Source organism: Vidua chalybeata, chromosome 3 (assembly GCF_026979565.1).
Source record: "Vidua chalybeata isolate OUT-0048 chromosome 3, bVidCha1 merged haplotype, whole genome shotgun sequence".
NCBI lineage: Eukaryota > Metazoa > Chordata > Aves > Passeriformes > Viduidae > Vidua > Vidua chalybeata.
Window position 1 is genome coordinate 33039237 of NC_071532.1, and position 17509 is coordinate 33056745.

The 17509-nt window shown below is 49.9% G+C and overlaps 1 protein-coding gene across 3 annotated transcripts; it reads right to left on the bottom strand.

Moving 5' to 3' along the window:
- Positions 1-360: 360 nt before the first annotated feature.
- Positions 361-16532, bottom strand: TTL (tubulin tyrosine ligase). Of its 3 annotated transcripts, none has more exons than XM_053938250.1 (7): positions 16412-16532; positions 12335-12413; positions 10562-10794; positions 7088-7223; positions 6726-6995; positions 5694-5837; positions 361-3440 (listed from the first exon to the last, which is right to left on the bottom strand). In XM_053938250.1, exons 1-7 carry the CDS (start codon positions 16515-16517, stop codon positions 3323-3325), a joined length of 1086 nt encoding a protein of 361 aa, XP_053794225.1. In that variant the 5' UTR covers positions 16518-16532; the 3' UTR covers positions 361-3322. The 3 variants fall into 3 exon arrangements, with proteins under 3 accessions (XP_053794225.1, XP_053794223.1, XP_053794224.1); XM_053938248.1 differs by lacking the exon at positions 16412-16532 and adding an exon at positions 16085-16366; XM_053938249.1 differs by lacking the exons at positions 361-3440; positions 16412-16532 and adding exons at positions 5160-5262; positions 16085-16366.
- Between the last annotated feature and the right edge of the window lie 977 nt (positions 16533-17509).

A 17509-nucleotide genomic window follows, 5' to 3' on the forward strand; every position in this document is an offset into this window, starting at 1 on the left:
GCTTCCCGGCCGCTCCATCGCTGCGGCCGCTCCGGTTCCCGGAGCCCGCCCCGTGCGCACCCTGCCGCTCCGCCCCCCCCCGGGCTGCGCTCGTCCCGACGCGCGCTCCCTGCTCCCGGTCGCCCCGTGCCTCCGTGTCACCCGTGTCCCTCCTCCCGCCCAGCCACGTGCGCCCCAGGAACCGGAGCCTGGCCACCCACCCATCCCCGTCACTCTCCGCCATTTCCGCACGCCTGGAATGCCGAACAACCCCGCCGTTCCCCAGCTCCCACCGCTGCCGGGACGGCCCAGGGGGTGACGCCGGTTCCCGGGGTCCTGGCACCCCAGGGACGCGCTGCCCCAAGGAAACACCACAGGCCGTGGGGTTTGCATGTTTTAATGATGGTTTAGGAGAGATGTGGATAGATGTGAGCTCACCGGAGAGCCGGGAGCTCAGGCATTCGCCAACCCCACATGCACATGCTGGCGTGAGAGCAGCTGGGCACACGATCCCGAGCCTGCCGGGCGGCAGCGCCCCGTGTACCTCACACCCTCTCAACACCAGGGTTTCCCCAGGGGCTGCCACAGCAGACACGGTCATGGAGCATGACTATGAACGGCACAGCGCTGCTCTCCCGGGAGAGAGCTGCGTGTGGAGAACAAGAAATGCTGGGAGCAGGGACATGCAAGCAGTCCTGAAGGGCACTGGTCACAGTCACCTGGATGAAATCGGTGTTTGAGCCTTTCTTACGCTTCTCTGGCGTTCTCCATGGACTGTGGGTGGCCACCAGATTTCAGCACAAGCACAACATAGCTAACTCGTATGGAACAAGCCACATGGGAGTTACCTGAAACCCAGAGTCCAGTGGGGCCAGACCCTGCTGGACAACGCAGCTGAACACCTGGGCCAGAAATTCTTCATGGATGACATGAAGGGATACAACTAAGACTAGAGACGTTCTGTAGTATGGTAGGTGTCTTCTGGAAACCCAGCAGTATCCTGGGTGAAAGCTCAGGAAAGAGAGTAAGACCTTTTCTATAGACCTTTCAGCTGAAACAAACTAGAAAACATTTATTGTTGTATATTCCTAAAAAAAGAAACAAACAAAAGTCTCACAGGGGCTTGTGAGCATCACTTGCAAGGTGCACCCATGGCTGCAATGCCCAGGCCTCAGCCACACACATCCTCCACTCCACCTTGTAGCTAGTATTTTGGGCAAAACTTTAGGCGCTGTGCTCTCTGTCCTTTATCATTTACCTTCTGTGCTTTACTTCGGGGGACAGTTTGAGAGAAGGTGGAAAATACACATTTTACTCTGGAGGATGGATGTTGCTTATTCCTGAAAAATTCAGCAAACAGAGGATTCAAGTGTCCCTGAAACACTACCTCCCCCAAGCCCAGCTGGAAAGGCAGGGTATAAATAGCTGCATCATCTGTAGTTGTGGCTCTACTACCACACATTATCTAAATTTCCCTTTTGAGGAGAAGGATGGGTCTAGCACCCCAGAATATGAGCATTTCTTGGTTTATTGTGATGGGGAAAATTTCCTGTTCTCGTCTGCCCTAGCATTTATGAGAGCTCAGCTGTCACCTCAGGCACATCCTGGATGAGAGCAATTGCTGTGAGATCTTCCCACTGCTGGGCAAAAAATGTGCAGTTTTTAAGCTCAGCTAAGCTAACATGAAAATGTCAGTGGAGATGTGGTGAACTTTGCAAGTTGAGTAACAACCCTTAACAGCCTACATTTTACCTCGATGAGTTACCAACACACTTCAACTGGACTGCAGTGAAGTTCTGACACCTCTGTGCTATCATAGGTTAGAAAAACCAATCAATCCTTCCCCCACACCCTTCTCCCTCCTTATCACCCAGCCCCTTCCCATCAGGATTGTCTGCTGCATGAAGAACTCTGAAATCTCCCTCACAAGCAGAGCAGAGTACACCAAAATGCTAGGTTCTTCTGAGGAGGGCAGAAATTCCATTGCTTGATTCACTTCCTATTACACGCAGGCAGCTTGTAATCTCCACAATGTCTTCTTGTTTGTTATGGGGAACAGGAACCGGTTTCTTTCCATGACCATCTCTCCCTGCCAGAGGGATGTGCTGGGCTCACACTGCAAATTCAGATACACTTCACAAGGGGGGGAAACCTGGCAGGAATTTAGGTCATACTTGAAGCAGATGTTAACTCTGAAATACAGAGATTTCAAGGAATTTAACCCCTCCTTCCACCCAAAGCACCTCATTTCCCAGATGTATGGCAAACAGGAATGTCTCTCCTGGTCTACAAAACCTCACCCACCTTGCCCCTAGCTAAGATCAAGTTGTGGACTGTGTTCAGGGCAGAAGATTACAGTATTTGTCAAAGGGAGGAGAATAAAACTGGCTGGATCAAATGGGATTTGGGTAGAAAGATTTCTGGTTCAAGCCTCAAGTAAATCATGAAGGGGAAATCTGAGAGAAGAGCCTAAATTCACCAGTGCCTCAGCAGTGCCTCAGAAGAAACAGGGATCAGGTTTCTGCTACTTGAAACACTCAGCACAAAAGTGATGCTAGAAATCCTACAGCCTGCTGGTGAGCTCCGAGGGCGTCTCTCTACCTCTTTTAAGAAGAATCCAATTGCCTCAGGCTGGGACAGACACTGATTCAAATCTCAATAGGAAAAGGGATAGCTATAAATAAAGAAAATCGCCTTCCTTGCCTGGGTTAAGTCACCACCTGCAGTTCAGCACCCTTTTGCCAGCCATTGCCTGGGTGTTCAGCCAACCAGTTTGGAAAATTACTTAAGGAAACTGACTTCTTGGTGTTCCTGGCTTTAGGCACCAGGAGAGCTTGCTCCTTTCTATGTAACAGAGCAGGAACAAAGGAAACGAGTCACCTATTTGGAGCTGAGCTAAGGCACTAATGATGCAGTAGGTGAGGAAAGAATAAACACAGCGGGAGGAGCACAACTCCATCATTCTCTCCACTCAATTCCCTTAAAAAACCCAATGTTATCTCTATAGAAAAGGAGGAGCTAATACAGCATTACAGTATCCCTGCTGGGGTTTCATTTTAAGGTTGTTTTGTTGTACTCCCAGAGAGATTTGTTTCAGGTATCAAAGTCACAGGAGCTGTTTCTAAAGTGGATTTTGGTGAATGCAGGCAGAGTTATCTGAGCAGCTCTGGTTCATCACAGCTCCGTGAGGATGCCTGTTTTGTTGTTTTTCCCTGTGGTCTCCCAGAAAATATGAAGCCTGTCTCTCTCACTTTTTGGCATGTTACTGAGATAAGCCACCGAACTGTGCTGACCCGAGGGGTGCAGTCTCTCCCTGTTCACAGTGGTGGCAGTTGTGTCATCATCACAGCTTGATGAAGATCGATGATGACTGGTTCATCTTCTGCCCAGTGTCATTGAGGGGGAAAACGCTGGAGATGGCTACATCCACAATTCCTTGGCAGAGCTCTGCATACAGCTTCCTAAGAAATGAGAGAGTGAGAGAATCACATACCCAGGCAGGACAAACCAGCAGAGGCCTGGATAATTTTAATGTAGAAATGGGTTTTCCCAGCAAGATCTACAAGATCCTATTCCCATTACAAGGAGTTTCAGGGTGGCAAATAGGAGGAGAGCAGTATCTCTTCCACCTCCTCCCTGTTTACACCAACAAGTATCTTCTTTTTCCATGGTGATAATTCCCAATATTGCTCCCTTTCACAAAGAACCACAAAGCCCATTATCTATGTTTACAGTCAGAGGCTCAGGACCCTCAGGCCCCAGACTTGAGACTCCACAAGATGTAAAGGGGCAGAAAACATCTCAAGGCACCCTGTACCAGCCTTCCAACTCAGGGAGTTGGGATTTACTGCACCAGACACTGTTCACACAAGAATGTGCCCCAGAGGGGCTGCTCTGATGCATTTCTGGTTTGATGAAATGCTGTGCTGGGATGCAGCTGTACACATCAGCTTGTGATCAGGCACAGGGGCTTCACAGGACCCTCAGACATGTGGGATGTGTTTCACCATGGCACAGCTCATGCACAGCAGGATTAAGGAGAAGAGAGACAAGGTGTTTGAGTTAACAACAGCTTCATTTTCTGCTGGAGGAAATGCATGTGTAACCTCCCTGAATGTGTGAAATACATCTGGGATGTATTTAGTACCAAACCTGTTTTTCCCAGGATTAACAATGTCTTTTACTCCATGCCACTGGGGCTATGTGACAGTAAGATGTTTTTTCAGCTCCTGGGAATGTTATTGCTTACAGCAGCCTGGTTTTTTTCCCTCTTTAAATGGGAGCTGTGTGATACAAATGCTATAACTAAAAATAACCCTCAACAGGAGAAGTCACAAATAGCCAAAACCTACCTCAGCTGCTTTCAATCTTTCAAGTGCCCAACAAAGCCCTTGCTCTTCCAAGAGGCACAAAACAAACAGGGCACTGTTGCAATCCAAATCCACCCAGCAACAGCCAAATTCTACCCATACAGCAAGACAAGGAGGTGCAAGGCAGTCATTGCACCATGATGCACACTGTGAACAGGGCATCCTGGACACAGAAAGCTCCCCAAGCTCTAGCCCTGAAAAAGCTGCTGAACAAGCTGTCTGGTAGGTTTCACCTGCATTTTTTGTCTTCTGTTAGTGATGATCTAACCTAATTTAATCAACATCTAATCTGATCAAATTCTAATGCAGTGATGTACAGCCTGCTCTGTTTTGCTGGATTTTTTTTTTTTTTTTTTAATACAATATAGATGCTCACTTAGCAAAAATTTCTGGTCTCCTGCAGTTGTCTCAGTCATGTAATACAGAACCTCCTCTTGTGCCTACACAGAGATGTTCATGGCCAGGGCTGCTTGGCTGTTCCAGCCTCCCTGTGGCTGCTGGAAGAAGCTATAACCAGATTTCTGTGATACCAAAAGGGTTAATTCAATTTTTACTGTGCTTGTGAACTCTTAGCAGAGAAACAAGGCATGCAAAATCTGCTTTCCCATCAAGGATGGCTGGAAGGTAAGAAGACATCTGTCTCAGGAATGCAGGTACAGCCAAAATAAGGACTTAATCTGGGAAACTGGGGAGGGTTTCTTGGTAATGGACAAATTGTAACATGCATGTAGTGACTGTATCTAAGCAAGACACTTGTAAAATCACATGGACACATAAGGTTAGGAGTTATCCCCCGTGTGATTTGAATAAATGATGCTCTTAACACTAAATTGGTGTTGAGTCTTTATTCCTTAGGTTTTCAGAGATTTGGTAACATCTGCAGCATCCACAGTGTGCTCTGTAGTCCTGCTCCCTGCAAATTTAGTCACTCACTTTCAGCTGCTGCCCTTAATGCCACTCATTTAACCTGTGTTCATATAAAGAGCAGCCACCACAACAGAGACTGAGAAACAATCTGACTCCCAAAACATTAAATCTGCAAACATAACTTCAACCCAAGAGTAATAAAAATGACCCAAGTTATACTCAAACCCATTTGTTCAAAAACCCAGATTAGTGCCCCATCTCTCATATGAAAGAAGCTGGGGAATACCAAACACAGAGATAAGAGTAATGAACCCAAACTGACTGGCACTTGGAGTAGTGTCCAGTGTTAACCTGGAAAACTCTCTTGCCATTCACTTTCTTTCACCTTTTTCACTTGGAGCTGGGACATAGCCATGTTTTGGGTGAGGCATGTGAATGGTGGCATCACAAGGGTGTTACAGAAACTGATTTACTCACTGGGCACATGCTGGGGCTCCATTGACTTCTATTAGCCAGACCTTCAGCTCCTCATCCACCATGAAGTCAAAGCCAAAGAGTTGGAAGCTCTGGTAGTGAAGATGCTTCGTGCTGATTGCAGGCTCTATACACATAAGGCAGCTTCTGTGAAGGGAGAAACAGAAACTCGGGGCTAAGGCTGCTGTGGACACGTTAAGTAAGAGGGGTTGCCCTGGAACTCTCCCAAATTACAAGTTATGTCCAACACATGCCATGGTAAGCAGGTCCATGCAAGTGAGATCCTGTGACCATGAAAATCCATGTGGGGACACCCCTGAGTTAACTCAAAGAGCTGGAGAGCATCTAGCATCCTCCCTCACCACTGGGTCAGGCAAGCTGAAAAACATCATGTGCAATGCCACAAAGGGCTGCAGCAGGTCCCCAGGGAACTGCCACTGGATGCTCATTTGCCTTCAAGTCCCTCAAAGATTATGCCACATCTTTTTAGTGCAATTAACAGCAATGGGGTACTGGCAAAGCAAATTTCTTCATGAAGGACTGCTTTGTCAAGACCTGGATTCTCTGCAGCACTGAGATCTCTCTCCAGGCACTTTCTATGCCCAGGAAGGAACTGGCTCTTGTGGACTGAGTAAAATGACCTAGGCAACAGCCATGTGCTGCTGTTGGCTGATGGTGGGGGAAACATCCACAGTCTGTACACTTGAATCACCTTCATTTCCCCTCTATCACCTTTATGCCTTTCTTAACCTCAGCCTCTTCTAGCCCTGTCTTTTGACCTGCTCTCTTCCCTTTTCACTCTACCCTTCACCAGCCACAGCTGGCAAAATGCAGAAACAGGGGCACATACCACTGAGGCAACAGCACTTACAGAGGTGCCTTCTCATTGAGCAGTGACATGGGGGTATTTATGGCCTTATCCTGAATTTATGCAATTGAAACCCTTTCCTTCACGCTCTGCTTCCCCAGCTGTGTCCATACACACTCCCTGTCCCTGAAGGGTTTTGCTCTCCTCAGCAGCAGGCAGCTGGCTACCTTATTATGTGTTTGATTTGCAGTAAGATGCTATTCTCAAGCGTTGTGTTCAGGGCATCCATCAGATACTGGTTGAACTCCTCGAAGAACATTTCATTGCCTTCCTCATACCGCCCGTAGTTTTTGGAATATTCCTTCTGAATGCAGTGATTGGTCAAGTGGCAGGTTTTGTCCTGGAAATTAGCACTGTTATATGGTTCGGAAGAGGTCCGCAGGACACCCTCTCTGTAGAGGTAGATATTATATTGATGATCCACGAGAACCCAGCTCCTGGGGGACAGGAGAACAAACTCTAGTCTCAGTGGTTCCCAAAGAAACAGCATGAGCAAGAAAACTGGTATTACAAAGGCAAAAAAGTTTACCTGATGTCAAACTTGCGATGCCCTGGCTCTAAAAGTAGAGGATTCTCCAGGTATTTCTGAATCACATGCACTTGTCCCTGCTCATCGATGAAGTCCAGGAGCTCTGCAGCCTCTGAAGAAATCAGGATCCCTTCCCCTGGCACAGAAAGTTGAAGACAAAATTAGGTAGAGGATCCTTCTACCTTTGTTGGAGCTTTTTCAGCCCTCAAGTGGCTCATTAGCCCAAAAAGCGACATGCAAGAACCTGTGGCCCCAGGGTCAGCCAGTGATCAAGCAATGCCACTGTCACTCCATGGGAATGAATCCATGGAAGGATCTCTTCCTTGCCATGCCATGGGCCTCTGGCTCCCCAGAAACCAGGCCTGATGTAAATGGGAATCAAGGGGATCTGACAGGGCACAGCCTGGCTGGGCACATCCATAGGGCAGTGGCTGTTGAGGTGTGAGGAGATGCACAGCAGACAGGGACCTGGGCAAGCAGTGAGGCAGCTGCTTGGCTTGGGGGCACTTTGGTTTCTTTTAAATCTTTTTTTTTTTTTTTTTTTTTTTTCCTATCTAGGCTCAGCAGGGGTAGGAGGGTGTGGTGGTGCTTGCATTTGACACTTGACAAATTTGGTTTTGTTTTTCCTTGCGTTTCAGCAGTTTAGAGAGAACAGGGAGATTGGCACATTTACTGTAAAGATTTTTGCCTTCCTTTTTTATTTGGGGAGGGAGGTTTGTGGGGCTTTTTATCCCAGACTCAAGACTTTCTTTCCCTGTCTGGCTTCTCTGGCTGCCAGAGGCAGTCACACATGCACACTTGCGCAGTGTTGCCCTGCTCACCGAGTTCATTTAAGTTTTTATTAAAATCACTGTTGAATAAGGATAAGTACTATTTTAAATTGTTCATCCATGTACTCAGTGTTCCTGCTGCCGAAGCTTTTAATTTAAAAAATGAACTGTGCTATTTAAACACTCCCACATTTTGGCTGAAGCTGTCACTGTTCATCTCTTGCAAGAGTCCAAATAGCAAACTTCTGTTGCAGAGCACTGAAGAGAGACCATTTTCCTTCTGGGATTTCATGAAGAAATGGCATGGTGTCATAAGGGATAAGCCAGCTCAGGTAAAGTTACCAAACACTCCTCTGGCACTATGCCCGTTCTTGAGGCAGTAGTTTTCTGGACTAAACCTGATTACTTAGTCTTAATTTTGTGCTGAGTGTTTTGGAGGAAATACTGTGCAAAAAAACCCCACTTTTCAAGAGGGCATCAAAGGGGTAATAGAGGTTTGAAGCACAGGCAGGGTTTGACAGGATCATCCAAGGAAAAATGCTCCTAGCTGTGATTTCTGAAGGTCACTGTCAGCACAGCCCTGCAGGTACTCCCACTGCTCCATCCTCTGCTCAGCTTTCCAGCCCTACTGTCCTCCCATTCATCCCAGTACTCTCCACTGAAAGGAAGTCTGAAATCAAAGTATCTTTCTCACCCATGCTTTATGCAGAGGGCAAGATTTTTTAGTCTCCTGATCACAGTAGAGCAAGGCAGAACCTTGCACCGGCACAACTTCAGGCTGTGCACTGGGGAAAGGAGGGAAACAACATCCCTAAGGCAGCAAAGCTGCTGCAGTGGCGAGATCAGCAGGCACCTGTTCCACATTGGACAGATGGCAAACCAAGGGGAGGGTCAGTTTGACTGTGCACCCAGGCAGCAACCCAGTGAGGCAGCAAAGCAGCTTATGTGGGGCAGCTGTCAAAGAAAACACCAAAACCTCCAGCCATGGTTGCAAACCCTTAAAACGTTTGAGTCAGGGCACCCTAAACCTTGAATTTTCCTGTTACTGATGGATGACTAAGCTTCTGTTAGACCCGTCCCAAGACACGGACTGTGCCTGAGCTGTGTCTTTCTTGGTAATTAGTATGAACAAGCTTTCTTCTTCATCAGAAGTAATCCCCAGGTGTATAAAATTTCCCTCTAGAAGATTACCATGAGACTCTGCTTTCCACTTCTGTAGCAGTCAAAGGCCCTGCAAGGCCTCCATGGTGGTCACTAGCCTAAGATAAGAAATGCAGAGTCATGATGAGTGGAACAGAGCTACCCCTCTTCCACACATCAGACCCCTGTTATCACTCTGTAAGGCTATAGGTCGTGTTCTCCTCGACCTCAGCCATAGGACAAATCCTGATCCCTCAATAGCCTATATAAACCCATACCATTGCCCAGTTCAGCAAAGGAGCTGTCACTGGAACCCTTTGCCGAAGCTGCCAATAAAGACATCTCCGCAGAACTCCACACAGCCTTCACCTCTCTCCTTCCCTGCGTCTGCCCAGGCACTTTGCAAGCACAGAGCTGAAATCACTAGAGCTGAAATCACTCCACAAGTGCTCGCTAAAGTAGCCAGCGGCTCGGAGCTAGCCGAGGGGCCCAGGCAGGCTGCACCTCATCAGCACAGTGCTATCCGGGACAGCTACAGCGTCTGCTGCCCCGGGGGCCAGACGGACCCCTGGGACTCCAGGCTGCGATACACTTTCATTTTCAGCAGCACAGTGATGAATACAAAAGGCTACTCTGCTTTAGTGCAGAAAAGATGGGATCACATGTGCATGAAGTATCTGAAGAGTCTGAACCTGCTCAGCCTGCAGCAGATCACAGCAACTGCCTTTCCAAATGCCCAGATGTATTTTTTTGCCAATTTATCACTCAGAAACACATTCCTGCACTGGCATAACAAAAGGACTCATCTCCCCTTTGTTCCAGATGAAAACAAGGATACTCTTCCAATTCTTCTTGGCGACACAGCCAAGAGAGCAGAATAGTTATCAAAGCACTGCATTATAGCTGTGTTCAGCTATCTCATAGCTCATTATTTCTGTAGAGTGAGGGATGGAATGACCCTGGAACAAGGAAGGACACATTATCACTTGGCTATCTGTTGTCCTATTCAGATTAAATGGATAGACAGACACTGCATTGATTGTCTTTGCTCTGGTACCTTCCCCTGAGGCTTGGGTGTAATTGTGACGTACTGAGCTCAGCGAGGCTCTCAGTGTGACCATGGGTAGGCCACTGGCACCAGGCATCTGAGTCTGGTTGAAAGACAAGCAGGATTTCCACCCAGGAGAAGGCAAGTTAAGTTGCAGCATGGGGAGTTGGGCTCCTTGCCCTTGAAGGTTGCTGCCCTGCCTGCTGACTGCCTCCCTGTATCCTGTTCTGCTCCCTCTAACCTGCACTCCACATTCCCCTCACTTGCTGGTCCCTGCTGCCTTCTCCTGACAGCACATTCCCACATTTTGAGGTGCATGTAGAGAAGTGGAGGACCTCTCCCTGCCGTGCATGTCCTAGGTAGCATGTGCACACCACATTGCTTGTCTGGCATGGTCAGCGAAGCCCTTCATAGACAGACCACACATCAGCTTGGCTCAGCCAAACCCTGTGCTTCTTCAGATCATGTAAAAAGTGAGGAATAATGAGAAATAGCTCCTGGTGCTGGAGAATGAACCTTTGGCACCAGCCGACGACTTGGCTATCCACACGTTGCCTTCTTTGCTTTCCCGCCGCCTGTTGTAAGCTGCCAGGAACACTTCCCGCTCGTCTGTCCTTGAGTTGTTTATGAGATGGTGAATTCCATTCTGTGCTGGAGCCACGGGGGTCTTCAAGTTTGTTGGGTAAATAACGTATGACTCAGGGAACCACGTGCAGGACTCTGATAGCTCAGGGCTTGTCTTGATTAGCCTGGGTGAAGAGAGACAGGCTGTTAATCTCTGGGGTGTCCCTACCTGCATAGGGCTTATTAAATAAGGAAAAATCATCATTAACTGGGCTCTTTTGCTTGATGATGAACGGCAGCTTACAGATAGTCTGTGCTAAATTATCCTGTTTTCCTTAAACCCTTGAAATTAGGATTTTCCTAAAAATATCATGGCAACCCCAACCCACAGCAAAGCACTACTCTGAACCAGAACCTGCATGCTTTCATTAAACATTTTACTGACACAGCCGAGAAGTTTCCACGTAACTAAAGCTGGTGGTGCATTCCCTGCATCATCTCTGCACAAGGGAACTGCGGAGGTATTTTTGCTGACACAGCTCAGGGCAGGAAGGATGCTGCAATCACAGCTGGAAAAAGAAAAGCCAGAGCAGTAATGCTCTCTGTGCTGGTGCTTAGCCCTTGATCCCATTCCCACTGAGATCGGATCAGGTGTCCCAGCTGTGTATGAAGGCCACTGGGAAGCCACAGAAAGCAAGGGCACAGTTACATGTTTCACATCCCAAGGTGTCTGGGATGCCTCGGGCACATCTCCCCTACCAGTAATGTCTGGAAACAGCAGCAAATTCCTGTTAGCAGAGCTCAGGAATTCCTGTTTTCTTTCAAAGTCAAGGGAGCTGCCTGCCTCTCCAAATGCCTATGCTTTGCTTAAAGCCAAAAGTAGAGTTCATGAGGTGCTGACTCTCTGTTGGGATAGCAGTGAGTCAGTGGCACTCTAGGTAACAGGCTAAAGAGAAATCTCCATCTGAGGAGTGCTCTAAGTGCTCGTTTAAAAATACTCTGCCACTTTCTGACAAACACCATCACCAGTGCCAGGAAAGTAACTGGGAAGAGGCTCTTTGCAGAGGAAGGAGAGGCCTTGGATCAGCACACACAGTCTGCAGGACTGCATTAGTGAGAGGTAGCACAGACTGTAATGGGCAATCAGATTGCTAAAGGAGACCAAGACCTCTGACATAAAGATGCTCTAGTGGAAGCAGAGTTTGCACAGGGACAGGGTTATTTACCATGAAAGTTCATCCACATTTCCCCAGGAGACCCTTGCATGGCAGGTCATGCAGAAATAACTCCCAGAACTCTTCCTGGAGATGTCTGCAAGCATTTGTTTGACCAACAAATCTGATTAGCTAAAGGCACATTAGTGTCTCTTCTCTGTATGAAACAGAGAATAAAAGGAGAAGGTTTTAATTAAATGTCTACAAGGAAAAAGAGCAGATACGTTTGGGTTTCTTTTTCCTTTTGATTTGGCTCTAATCTGATTCAATACACTCTATGGTTTCAAGTAGATACAACTCAGTGGAAATGGCATTTCCCCTGAGGTTACAGAGAGGCCTTTGTGCACACAAACAGCTCTAGAGACCAGCCCAGGAGTCTGAAGACAGCACATGCCAGGACACTCCCAGGGCAGTTGTTGTGTGAAATATCCTCCAAACAGGTTCAACACTCAACAAGGGTTAGAAGAGAAGCTTCTGCCAAGCCCATCTAACATTTCAGTGAATTTCTTACTTCACCAGAGATGCTTTGCGGCACAGCTTGTCTGCTCCCCTGTAGTAATTCACCAGCTGCACAAGTCCAGGTTCATGGCCTAAGAAGGGGAAACAGAGGTCAGACAAACTCCTCAATGAATAAAGGAAAAACAGCTGCTTGGTGCAAAGGACCTGTGCAGTAGGAAAAAAGAAATGGAGGCCGTTTCCTTGCCCTGCATTACAGAAACAGGTTGTAAACTGGTACTGGTTCCTGTGGTTTCTTTCATTTAGTTACAAAAAACCATGCAGTTACCCACTTGTTTTTCATCTGACACATCCATCTTGCAAAGGAAAATAATTTTTTCCTAGTTCACATTGGGAACTGGCAGGTGTTCTCCATCTGCTGGTGGAAGCTTTTAAGAACCAAGATTTCAGTTACTCTTAAATACAAGTGGAGGATGCAGGAAAACACACCCTGATACAAAGATCACAGCTTAGCAAAGGGCCTTTTTTCTTTGTCATGTACAGCAGGATTCCCTCTTGGGCCTGATACCACAAAACACTGGGAAACATCGAAAGACATGGAGTCTTCCTTCTCTCTAGCAGTTTGCAACAAGACCTGTTGGATACCTGAGGTGAGAAGGAACCTCTGGGAGTCTCTGCTCCAACCTCCTGTTCAAAGTCTGAGTATCTCTAAAGACAGATACTGACTTTTCTAAGTCCTTGTCCCAGTGTTTGGCTGCCAACCTGTGTCCCCTTGACTATAGTGGTGGTCCTTCCGATAGTAACTCCAGATGTTTAAGTCTTCCTTGCACTGGAAAATCCCAAACTGGCCCCAGTATCCAGCTGTGGCCTCAGCATTGACAAAGACAGTGCTAAGCAGATCAGTACCTCCTTACCAACACTCCAACCACAGCCTGCCTGCCTTCACCTTTTCACAGGACAGAAACACTTGTGCTCAGCTGGAAGCTCTCTGGGAGGGACCAGAATCCTGAAAAACGATTCAGGGTTTTACTTATCCTCCTTTACTACACCTTCTTGGTGTTTGCCTGGGAAAAAAAGGCCTGGAGCAAACATGACCTTAAACACCAGGCAGCTGCAAGATCACAGGGAGTGAATATCTATTTTCAGCCTGAAAGTCACTTCCCTGCCCTGGGTCACTTGTATTCACAAATCTTTAAATACAAGGTAGCTGAAAACCATCGTGCAGAAAAGATCTGTAACTTCAGGCACTTCAAGGTGCAGCCAGCAAGGCAGGTTTTTTCACTGAAAAGAAAATAATAAAACCCCTCAAATTTTCTTCTGTTTCTAGTTTATTCTGGGGAGCTGCATCCTCACTGGGCTCCTGAGCACTGCCATGGAGCAGTGGGCTACAACATAGAGTTGGGTGGCCAGCAAAGAGGGACCACAAGGCAGGAGGGGAAACTTCTGGGGCATGTTGCGAGGTCTGTAGCATGCATTTAATGGGATTAAGAAGCTGCCAAGGCACTCACCAAAGCGGCAAGCCTCTCCTGGCCAGCAGGGCATAGAGCCCAGCATCCCCTGCTACATGAGGCCTCTGCAGGTTCTTCCTCCTTACCATCCCCTCAGCACAAACTGCTTTTCTGCTAGATGAGGACACAGCTTAAGGGTACAATTCCCCAGGAATTAGGTTATCAATGAGAGCTACAGAGGTCCCTGCAGCTGGGCAGAAGCAGTGGTGCATGCTGAGAGGCCCCACTCCTCTCCATGATCCAGTTTAGGCCCTGAGTAATGCAAATCCTTACAGTTCCCCGAATTAATGTCTGCTCCCACCGAGTAGAGCCCTTAGGAAAACCAAGCCAGTTTTGATGTAACAGTTGCTCAGGAAGACAAACCAAAGAAGATAGAGCTTTTTGGAAAACGCACCAAAATAACTGTGTTATTTTTGGTCTGAATCTACTGATTTCAGGCAACCAGTTCCTGCTACAGGAGGATGGTTTAAAGATGCCAGTGCCAAAGCATGGCCCCTCTCCATAGGTTATAGATATGTCTTGGCTCCCTCCTCCTTGTTGCCCCCCTGAGAAATGGTTTGAGTTTTTGGGCATCCCATGGCAACACATGCTGAATGGCTCAGGGAAGCCCTTCCATCACCCCAGGACACTTTTAGAGGATGGAAGGGGTTAGTTAGAGATGGCCACAAGCCCACCATAGCTGGATGTGCTGTGCATGCCCACTCTCAAGGAGCTGCACTTGTTCTGCAATGAGGCCTGATGCTCACAGGTCCTCCATGCTGGGCAGGTTAAAGCACAGGTCTGCTTACTGACAGCACGTGTGAGCATCCTCACTGCCTGAGCCTCTCCCTGTGTTTCCCTGCCCGCTGCAGACACCCTGACACCAGGAGGTGACCGGATGCCATTGTCATGTGATGGGGACTTTCCACTCACAAATGTGGAGGAGACAAGGGAGAGGTGCTGGAACTGGTGACTTGCAAGTTGTTTAGAGCAGTCAGAGATGGGTCTCCACTGCAAGAAAGGGGCCGCAAAGCCATCCTGCACCAGAGCTGCTGGAGTGAGGGGGCTCTGCCTGTTCTGATGTTTCTGCAGCCAGAAGCAGTGCTGCAAAATCACCTAAGAAAGAAACCAGGGCCAAGATGACAGTGCAGCCCCGCTCCCTGCCACGCCCTGTAATACTGCCAGTGCCTGGCTTGGCTCTCCTGCTTGTGGGCACTCTCCCTCCCTGCTCCTGGGCTCTGCACCATCCAGCGGGGCAGAGGGCCAGGGCGGCTGTGCCATGGGACAGCAGCGAGCACGGCAGGCAGGGGACAAGCCTACACAGGGCAGCTCCCAGAGCTCTGCATGGTGACAGGGTGACAGTGGGGGTCAGGCAGCAGGGGAAAAGGTGGTGGGGCAGGGGTTGCAGGGGGCCCTACACACACAGAGCCTCTGGAATTACCCACACCCTGCTCCAGGCAGGGACAGTGCCGTCACCCTCACCAAGCCCTGCAGTGGCACATCCCCACCAGCCTCAGCTCTGGAGTGAAGGTTTGAACGTGACTCGCTTAGACCCGTTCTGCCTCCTGTCTTAAGCAGCAGAAACAACCCCCATACCACGTAAGCTCTGCACCGCAGTGTCCCTGCCCAGCACCAGGCAGAGGATGACACTGGAACCACAAAGGCACGCTGCTTGTCCGAATCCCCCCGCAGTGGTGCAAGCGGCCCCAAGGGCACAGCTGCAAGGCAAGGAAGGCAGTCCTGGGCTGCACCCGGAGCGGGGGACGGGATCCTGAGGTCTGCCGCATGTCACAGGAGGGTCTCCGGGTGATCTTGTGTCACTCCCCCGTCCCCCCCCCCCCCCCCCCCCCCTTCTTACTGCTTCACCACAGCACAGGCCTCAACTGAGGGGGTGTTTTGGGGGGTCCCGGTGAAATCACTCTCCGGGAGCTCGGGAAGAGGACCCTTCGAGCCCTGGTTGGCGTCAGCAGGGCCCGTAGAGAGCCCTGCCGGGGGCCGGCTGCACGGAGACCCCGCGATACCTGAGTTTCGTCTGGGCGCCAGAGGCCGGGGCGGCCGCCGAGCCGCGGGGACAGGGAGCCGCGGGAACAGCGACAGGGAGGAGAGCGGGGCCGGCGGGCACCGCCTCCCGAGCCGCGGGGCTCTGCCGGGGCGTGCCCCGGCCGTGCCCGCAAGGGTGGCAGGAGGCTGCGGCGACCCGCGAGGACGCTGCCCTGCGGCGAAGGATACCGGGGACGGGAGGGCACGGCCACGGACCGAAGGGGACCAGGGAGCGCCGGGCCCTGCCGCCGGCGGGCGGGCGCGGGGAGAACCCTTACCCAGCCTGCCGAAGGGAAGCCGGTTCCTCTCGCCCAGCATCAGGTTGAAGCGGGGGTTGTCCCTGCGGAGGCGCCGCCACTGCCCGCTGGCCAGCAGCAGCCGGCTCACCTCGGTGTACACGCTGCTGCCCTCGTCCCGCACCACGAAGGTGTACATGGCGGCGGGGCGGGGGGGAAGGGGCTCCCCGCCCTACCCCCGGCGGCTCATGGGGCCCCGCCGCAGCCCAGGCAGGGCCCTGCGCGGCCGCCGCCGCCCGGCCCGGCTCCGCATGGCCGGGGCCGCCGCCCCCGCGCACCGCCCGAGAGCCTGCCCAGGCGGGGACTGACCCGGAACCAGAACCGCCCTCCTGCTCCCGATCCTGCTCCCGATCCGGCTCCTGCTCCTGCTCCTCCCCGTCCCGTTACGCCCTGCAGCCGCCGGGGGCGGAGCCATGCGCCCGCTGAGGGCCGGGCCAGCCTGTCCCCGGTGTGACACCGGCCGGGGTCTGTCACAGGCCCCGCCGCTCCCCGGTGTGACACCGGCCAGGGTGTTCCCTGTCACCCAGCACAGGCTTGGTGCCTGCAAGCTCCGCGCCCCTCCAGTGCTCAAGGCCCCTGGGGGATGCTCACCCCCAGCCGTGGGTGTCGGTGCTGTGCACGAGTCCCGAGGTTGCAGCTCAGCTCTGAGCCAGAAGATCTCCTCCTTCCTAACCCATTTGACTCTTCCAATCACCTCTTATCTTCTCCTACGTTACTACCTAATTTGACCTTTCTGGTTATGGAAAGGTCTTGTTTGTAACCATCACTTCTGTCTTCCTCACAAAAAAACCTGCAGCAGACCAAAGATGTCTCACAAATTCAAAGCCTAGAAATCAGATTTCCTCCCCAACACAGATCAGGTTTGTCTTAACAAACCTATCAATAATTAAAACTCTGAAGTTTTGAGTTGGTTAATGTCCTGTTTTTCCTACAGACACTGTATGAGTAATGACATCAGCATTGCATACTCTAGCTGGTTGCTATAAATCATGATATATTTCCAAGAAATAAAGAACATTTTGCTGAAGGAAACACAGATAGGTCATGACCTGCACATTGCCTTTTCTTTTTTTAACAGCACAAGGTAAGGTGTTAAGTGATTCATGGATGGATGGAAAAAATTAAGTTAAAAAATAGCTGCTGTCATAGCAGCTAAAAAAAAATTATCCAGGCAGCTTATTTCTACTAGGAGGTGCTCTTGGACCTGGGATTGGATGTGCCTCTGCATCTGTTTTCAGACTCATCCTCAATATGTGTTCTCTTCACAGTGTTGTGTGTGGTTTAGCTTAAATCACCTCACAGTCTATGGAATCACAGAGCACCTGGGACTCAGATCCTGAAGCCATTCCCTCTTCCCAGTTTGGGTATGTGCTGTTTATCAGGATTCCAAAATTATAAGTAATTCCA

Excerpts from the sequence above, each read along its gene's own strand:
- TTL (XM_053938248.1), bottom strand. The coding sequence starts at position 16,241 with ATGTACACCTTCGTGGTGCGGGACGAGGGCAGCAGCGTGTACACCGAG. Across the intron at positions 10,795-12,334 it reads CGCAAAGCATCTCTGGTGAA|GCTAATCAAGACAAGCCCTG; the intron begins GTAAGAAATTCA and ends CTCTTCACCCAG. Across the intron at positions 3,441-5,693 it reads GGAGCCCCAGCATGTGCCCA|GAAGCTGTATGCAGAGCTCT; the intron begins GTGAGTAAATCA and ends CTCATTTCTTAG.